Genomic DNA, 8,057 nt, shown 5'->3' on the forward strand with positions numbered 1-8,057 from the left:
CCCACCCCCCCCACCTCCCCCCCGAGCGTATGGGTCAGGTACCATCAGCCGTCCCCAAACCCCGCTGCAGCCCGGCAAGCCCCCGGCACAAACACCCTCCCAGGGGTTCTGATCAGCTTTCCGCACAGGCCTGCATCAAAGGGGTCTTTACCTCCCCGCAAGGTCCCAGGGGCACACTGACACCCGTGGGGACACTTGTCTCCTCTCCAGCCAGGGTGGCAATGGGTAAGCAGCCACACGGCCGCATCCAGCCCTCTCCATCTCTTGGGCAGCAAGCCCGGGGGTGGGGATCCATCTGTGCGGGGTGGGGTGCACACAGCTCCCACCCGAGAGAGGGCTGACCCTGAAGAGTGGGACATGTCGGATCGCAAAGTCGTCACCAGCATTGTAAGCCCCTCCTAGAGCCACTGCCACTATACTGGTCCCAGATGCTCTCTGGTCAGAGGAAGAGAAAAACACCTTCAGGATGACCAGCAAAAGCATCACCCTGGGGTACGCAAAACCACGAGGCACAAAGACCCATCAGAAGGCCCGAGGCTGACGTGCTGAATTGTACTTGCAGATGTGTTCGTAGCTGTTGCCACCAGGAACGTACGGGAGATGTAGCACGGCAGCTCGTTGCCGTGCTCGTGGCTGGCATGTGTTTTCCTGGTGCGTTTGCATGTGGCATTTGGGGACTGAGTCCTCTCAGGGTGCATGTGGGAGCACATGTGTGGCCTGCTGGATTTGCAAAGGGCTTGTGGCACGGTGGAAGGCCCTTTCTTACCCATCTGCTCACTTAAAACCCTCATAGTTTCTCTCTTGCAGGTGTCACCACATTATTTTGGAGAGAAAGCTATGGAAGTGGGTAGGATAGACTTAACATTGAGAACATACGTTTTTTGGGGGGCGGCATTTTACAGGGAGATAGCTTTGTCTGTAATTAACAAAGCCATTAAAAACTATCACGTCAGGTGGGGAGGGAAAGCCGTGGAAAAGTCTCGTGTTATGACGAGGACAACATTTTATCACAGCAGTGGTTACAGCTTTTAAGCAAGTGCAAAGCAGTGCAGTTTCTTGCCTTATTTTGTGGGCAGAAATGGTGGATGTACCGCAGTGAATGAGCCGTGTACAGGTCCCATTCCCACCCCGGTAATGGCTACGACTCTTGGGGGGGGGGCTTCTGGCAGCAACATGCGTGGCAACACCTGCTGGGCAGTAACACGAAGCCCCACGGGCCAAAGAAAAACGTGATGAGGAGGGCTTGCACAAACCTTCGCATAGTAAAAGCCTCCATCCCACAGGTGCACACACACACACACACACACTCTCTTACACACAACCAATGCTATGCAAAAAAAAGCAAAAGATGTCACCTTCTGAAATTGTTTTTATGTCCCGAGTTGTAAAATTTATTTCCTGATTGCTCTTCATTTTAGAAATTTTAAGAAGCCATTCTTAAAAGGCAGCATCTTCAAAAATGACTGTGAATGGACATGCCTGGTGCTTTGATGCATAACTTTCCCAAGTTTCTTGTACTTAAATACCTTATGTGAAGATCATAGAATCATAGAATGGTTTAGGTTGGAAGGGACCTTAAAGATCATCTAGTTCCAACCCCAAAGGTGCCCACAGAACTTTCCTACTGGCTCTTCCTCACGGAGAAGCGGCATCGCTGTGGGGGGAAGCCCAGCTAGGATGCCCTTGCTAACTGATGCAGCTCACGGCAGGGGTGGCTGCCTGCTCCCCGTTACCCTCCCACCTGGTTGCAATTTAAACCACTCTTCATTTCAGCTTCCATGGATAGGCAGACCCAAGGTGGATGTGGGCAGTGGGCTGGGGGTGGCGGAGGGGGTGACGTGTCCGGTCCCTGTCTCTCTGCCCAGGGTAATCCCGTGCCTGCTCAGGGAAGCCGGGGAAACCCTTGCCTCCCACGGACGGGGAGGTTGTGTTCAGAGAGGGGTGATGGCTGATGCAGGTTGGGCTGCGTGATTGCTGCTGGCCCTGCTGAGGACACTATTAAAACCCAGTGCTGGGGTTTGTGGCAACACAAGAAGGGTATCACCATCCTCCCAGTATAGCTGAGGAGATGGGATCCTGGGAGGACATCTAGTACAGCCCCCCCAGAGCCCAGGCAAACATCGCAGGTCAGCACCTCCTGGCTGTGCCTGCACCAGGAAACAAAGCAGGACTGGGGCACCAGCCCGGCCACAGATGGCTCTGGTTCTGCCGTGCTGGCCAGAGCCGATAAACACCCTCCCAGGCAATGCTTGGCCATGGGCTTGGGACAGTATCTGCTCCAAGCAGGCAGTTCAGTTGTGCCCACCCAGTTTTGGCGAGGGAAGGGAAGAGAGGAGGGGAATGAGCACTCACGCAGTGCCACTTGGCCCCAGGGCCGGGGAACGGTTCCCAGCTGGTTCTGCAGACTGGCAGGGATGCAGCCACCAGAGACCACCCATCACTTACCTAAAGCTTTTTCTCTTCCATAAAGCCTCTTTCCCACTGGGGAGGTCGGGCTGTGTTTGGCTCGGCTATGAAAACCAGGGCCTCTCCCCTCAACCCGCTGAGCTACTTTGTCCCTCTGAATTAACCAGCATTGTTTTTAACTCATTGAATGGTGTGGATTAGAGCCAGCCAGCCCACGGGCTCTTGCCCAGACGCAGATTTGCTAGTCAATGGCACCAGGACTCGATGAGGTCTGGACCTTGCCAAGGATCTTATTGCTTATCCTTTGGATGAGCCCGGAGCAGCCCTGCGTGCCCGGTGGCCCTCCGATGAGCAGAGACGGGGCCGGTGCGGGCTGGAGCTGAGCGGCCGCTCTCCTGGGCAGCCCGTGGAGATGGTGTACCAGGCGGCCCCGGGAAGATGGGGAGATGGGTTTTAGTTTTTTAGACAGCTGTTAAAATGTTTTCATTTAATCAGCCCCGGTACGTACGCCTCAGTTAAACAGCTGGCATCCGAGCTGAGACGCAGGGACGTGTAATTTTGATTCCTACCTTTCTGTTTCAAAGCTGTCTCGTTTTGAGCACTTTGATCCAAAGACTAAACTTACTGTGGCATATTTATGTATATGACATTTTCATTCGCTCCCTTATTTATTTATTTTTGCAAAACACATCACTTAGAAGGTTTCTAGAGCCAAGGTGGCGGGTGCTCTGTGAAGGAAAACACGCGGTCCAAATGCTGACGCTCGCGTGTGCTGCAATAGTCCCCTTTTATACATGTCGTGGGCTCAAATTGCACGAGCGGTGGCAACGCATGGAAGAGAGCATGCAGAAGAGGGAAAATCACGCTGGGGGTGAGTGATGGTGTATTTAACACTGCGTCCCAATGGGCTGGCTGGTTTGTTTTTGTTTTTTTTTTTTTTTCCTAGAGTTTTACAATTCTTTTGGGGTCTTTATGGTAATTCAATGCTTTTGCCCCTCTCTCTGGTATCAGAGTATCAGAGTGCCTCATGTTATTTAGCATACTGATCCCCCCAACATCCCCAGGAGGCAGGGACATGCTCCTACCCCACCTTACAGCAGAGGAAAACAGAGAAGTTTGGATGGGTGAGGAATTGTAAAGAGGTCTCCCAAGTCCTAGGAGAGACCTCAGACCAGCGGACCAACCCTGCCCCATCTGACAGCACTTCCAAAAAGCTGAACCAGTAGCATCCTTGAATATCTTACTTCCAGGACACTGGGAGTATGACATGCCCAACGAAACACCCATTTCACCTCAAACTACAGCAAGAAGTTGGTTTATTTCCCCTGAAGCAGCACGGCGGTCATTTTTAAAGCTCGGCCTCAGGGGTACCGCAGTGAGGAGGCAGAGCGGCAGCAGAACGGCGAAAGCCGACTTCCCTTGAATTTGGGTCTTTTGGTTGGGTTCTCGGATGTCAAATAAGGCATAAACTCCACCTGATGCTTTTCCTGGGCCTGCAGCGTTAATAAAACCTCTCGCCTGGGGCAGGCTTTCTGGTATATGTGTGATGTTCTGCCTTTTCCCTTGTGTGGGACACACATGGGGTCTGTCCCCTCTGTCAGCTGCTTTGCTGCACAAAATCTGTGGGGATATATTCAGAGTCAAGCCCTTTCCCTATCTGTTCCAGTGCTTTGAAGTGGGTGAAGGGTTTTAAAGCCAGTTTGAGGCCGGGGGAGGCACAGAAAGAGGTACAAACAGACAGGGACGGCCATGGGGACCGTGGTCCCCCAGGCCCTCCCGAGGCAGCCAGGCTCCCGTGAGCCACCTGAAGAAGAGATGCTTCTTGGGTGAACGTTTCAACACCCGGGGTACCTCCTTCACACTTTCCTGCCCCCCCAGACCGCTCCTGTTGCGGCGGCTCTCACCCTCCCAGCTCAGCAGCAGCCCGAATGCAGCTCCGCAGTCTGAGACCGGCTTTAATTAACCGGGTCCTCCTGCACATGCGCACGCGCCGGCACAAACAGCCCCGTTATCCACGTGGAAACGCACACTTCATTTCTGTGGTAACATTTTAAACCCTTTCACTGATGGTTTTAGAAGGTCTTGGGCTTCCTATTAGGAGCGATGTGACTGATGTTAAGATTGAACTGAGAAAACTCAGAAGGTTAAATTGAAAAAAAAAGTTACTCCTTAAAAAAAATGCAAAAACAACCAGAGGCATTGCCAGGGCTATTCAGTTCTCACCTTTAGAAAAGGCTCTTTAGTTCGTACACCTCCAAACCCTGAATCCCTGGGAAGGAAGCGCTGACACCAACCCTCCCTTCGCTCCTCCTGATCCCTTCTTCCCTCCCTTGCCCTTCCAAATACGCCTATAGGTGTTTGTGAGCATTTTTTTCTTGCCCAGAGGAAATCAGCAGGTGACCTGGCTGCTGGTGTTGGGCTGCTCCGTTACCTTTTTGTGCCAGATCTCACCCAGAGACCTCAACTGGGTGTCTGTTTCGGGCATGACAATCTTTAAACTGTCCTTGGTCGAGTAAAGAAGAACCAGAAGCCATTTACCACATAATGGTACCCTGCACATCTGAAGGAGGAAAAACACCTACAAGAAAAAGGACCAATATAAGAACTGATGCGGTTCATTTTCAGTCCAGGCTTTCTAGGAAGAAGGTGCTGCTCTACCTTTCCTCTCGTTTCAAAATTACGAGCCTATCCTTGATCTGGGAAAGTGCTGTGCTCAGATTAAGGCCACATACGATGAACCAACACCTCAGAACACGTGTAGTTCTTTATTTTGAGGTATCTGTAGGCAGTTTTGGCTGGCGTTTCATCACACCTCAATTTTCTTTCTACTGAGGCAGAATCACTCTCGTACACTGTAAAACACCGTTGCTACCTCACACTCTAGGCAGTGAGCTGTAACTAAACCACGCGCACGCAGCCTGATCTTTTTTGTGTCAAATACCTCCGCAACGCCAGCTGTATAACAGTCTCACATGTATTAGTCATCGTAGCGCCCCGCTGACACCCCCAGGTTAGAACTACTCTGCTTTTCTGAAGCCAAAAATACTCCTGGAGTACAAAACTGCCAGAAGAATATCAACTGCAATTACAAATCTGAACTAAATACGCAGCATTATGGCCTTTTCATTATTACGTTTCTGTGGCAAATTTTTCCGTTGTGCATCGTTCAGTCATGTTGGGGCAATTCGTTAAATAATATTGAGGCACTTCATCATGGAACAACATTTGAGGTGATTTACAGTTCGGTCTTTTAGCAGCACACCTGTAAATTGCTATAAATAATGCTAACCCCTATTAAGGAGACACGAGGGTGCTTCCAGGCTGAGAGACTTAATAGGGAGGCAGTTGTGGATGATACTGGGTGAAAGCACTGCCAGTTTACAACTGGTCGGGTTGCTCCGACACAGAGATCCGCCAGCACGCCCCACGGCCAGGGTGTGAAGAGGAGGGTCCGAGTTTCCGAAGGGCAGAGTCTGGCAGGCGTTTAGCAGCAGGCTGCTGTGCAGAGATCAGGGATATTCCAGGCTTAAGCACCTTTGTTTTTCTCGAGGGCATAACGTCACTTTTACAAATCAGCTGTTTGCGGCAAAGTTTAATTAGAGCTAGCTCATCATCTTTACTTTTCATCCGTATCGAGTCTTCATTCGGCAGGCAGCCAAGGTTAACGACGGACAGGAGGCTCCGAAGCACAGCAGACACACCAAAATCCCAGGCTATAGCAATAACAGAGCAAATCCTGCTATCTTAAATGTTGCTGAAACCTGCAAACTGGGGAAAACAGTTGTGAAGTCAAGAATGAACGCAGATAAACAGAACTTAGCCGCTTTTCAAATGCAGAAAGCCAATGAGTTTAATCACTTTTCAGCAGTATGGAACAGTTTTGTTTTTCCTAGTAATGTAAACAACCGCACAATCGTTTTGGAGACGTGACTTTCCTTTGGTTAGGAAGAGGTTTCAGACAATCAGAGAAAAAAAGACGGCGGTTCCTTGTAAAGAAGGAACTGCACGTGCCAACTTTTTGGCAGGTGATGTGAGGGGTGGGTGAATGAGCTTCTGCAGAACCCAATGTTAACCACAATTGTGAAGGCAGAGGGGAGACTTTAAATGAAGGGGAAGGAGGAAACAAATGAGGACAAAGAAAAGCGGGGAAGAAAGTGCAAATGAGAAAGGAATACAGCAGGCTCAAAAACTAAGTTTTACTGTAATTTGTATTTGGGTTTTGACCCGAAGCTTTTCAGCTGGGGAGTGAGATTCTGGCTTAGTTCTGGGGTGAATAGCCATCTAACTCGATCGACAGAGGTTTGTTTCTTTTTTAACGCTGCAATGCTGCATGTGGAAAAAGGTGAGAAAAGGGGATCAAGCTCTTAACCAAGGAACCGGTCATGGCAAAACAGGCAAAATCATGGAAAGTACTTTCCCCCCAAATGGGCGATCATTATACAGTGATGCAGAAGAACAGCTAAAGATGACAGAACCACTTTGAACTATGAAATAAACTTTTTCAGCTCATAGGACCATTATGAACACTTGTGTTTCAAAGGTGTTGAAGATGATTTACAGGGAGAAATTCAAAAGGCCTGAGTACAACCATCAGGAAGCCAAGATGTGAAGACACATAATTCAGGGCTACCACATGCAGATTTTTACTTCAGCTTGCAGTATCTGGGGAGGCTTTGAAGCCTTTGCTTCAGGAGTCAAGTGATGGCCTGAGAATTGCAACTTCCATTGCAGGGAAGATGTTGCAGGATAGAGCTTTAGCATACACCATGAACAAAATCCAAAGGCTCAGAAACCAGAGGAAAAAGTAAAAGGACTTCAGCATGTCTTCATTGAACGGAGGTCTCAGGAGGCCTTCTTCACCTATACAATGATTTGAGACAACGCATATGATGACCATATTTAAAGCAGACTATGTACACGCGCTGGTCTCGCAGAAGATGAGAGGAAACCTGAACCGTTACAGGAAACATTTATCTGTTCATACAGCCCTGTGGAGCCACTGCAGCACTGCAAAAGGCAGAGGAAAGCTTTGCTGTGTTGTGGAGGATGAATTCATGCAGAGGAAAACATCACGCAGTACGGCCTTGCAGCCGGTGTAGGCTCTCTCCTCTGCCGGGGAGTAGCTGTTACTCGCCAGATGTGGCCACCTCCAGGCACTTGCCTGCTGGGCCAAATGCTCTGAACTACACCTGGGATTTGGCTGAACCCAACTGGCTCTGTTTTAGAGGTGTGAAAGCCTCCTTCTGGCTCACTTAGTCGATACCATGACAGGCTCATGACGCGCAGCCCGGGAGTCTGGCCTTGGTTTCACATGCTCTTCCAGCGCATGAAGATCACTATGTATTTCCGACATCTTTTTCCTTTGAAAAAATAGTTAACTCCACTCTCACTCACAGTCCTGAAGATATTTCACTCATGTCTGATATTAAGAAACGTACAACAGGGACTGCAGAAATGAATCACACCATCTGATGGTGAGATTAAACCCAGCAGCTTTCAAGGGAAAGTGCATCGTCTCACTGATGGAAATACCACAGCTCCCTACAGTGGGATGTGGGATCTGGGAGAAACAGAGGGGGTGACTAAGGCAAGCATACTTTTTGCAAATATATTAGTTTAGGGTTTTTTATTCTTTTACTTCGCTCACCTTC

The 8,057-nt window shown here is 49.7% G+C and overlaps 1 protein-coding gene across 1 annotated transcript in view; it reads right to left on the bottom strand.

Annotated features, from left to right (window-relative positions):
• SLC10A7 (solute carrier family 10, member 7) overlaps nucleotides 1–5,391 on the bottom strand; it is a 192,600-nt gene extending 187,209 nt beyond the window's left edge. Inside the window, exon 1 of the mRNA XM_009890754.1 lies at nucleotides 5,348–5,391. Coding sequence (XP_009889056.1) covers nucleotides 5,348–5,391 — 44 coding nt within the window. The remainder of the gene's footprint in view (nucleotides 1–5,347) is intronic.
• Nucleotides 5,392–8,057: the final 2,666 nt, after the last annotated feature.

The sequence above is a fragment of the Charadrius vociferus genome, unplaced genomic scaffold (assembly GCF_000708025.1).
Source record: "Charadrius vociferus isolate BGI_N301 unplaced genomic scaffold, ASM70802v2 scaffold178, whole genome shotgun sequence".
Classification (NCBI taxonomy): domain Eukaryota; kingdom Metazoa; phylum Chordata; class Aves; order Charadriiformes; family Charadriidae; genus Charadrius; species Charadrius vociferus.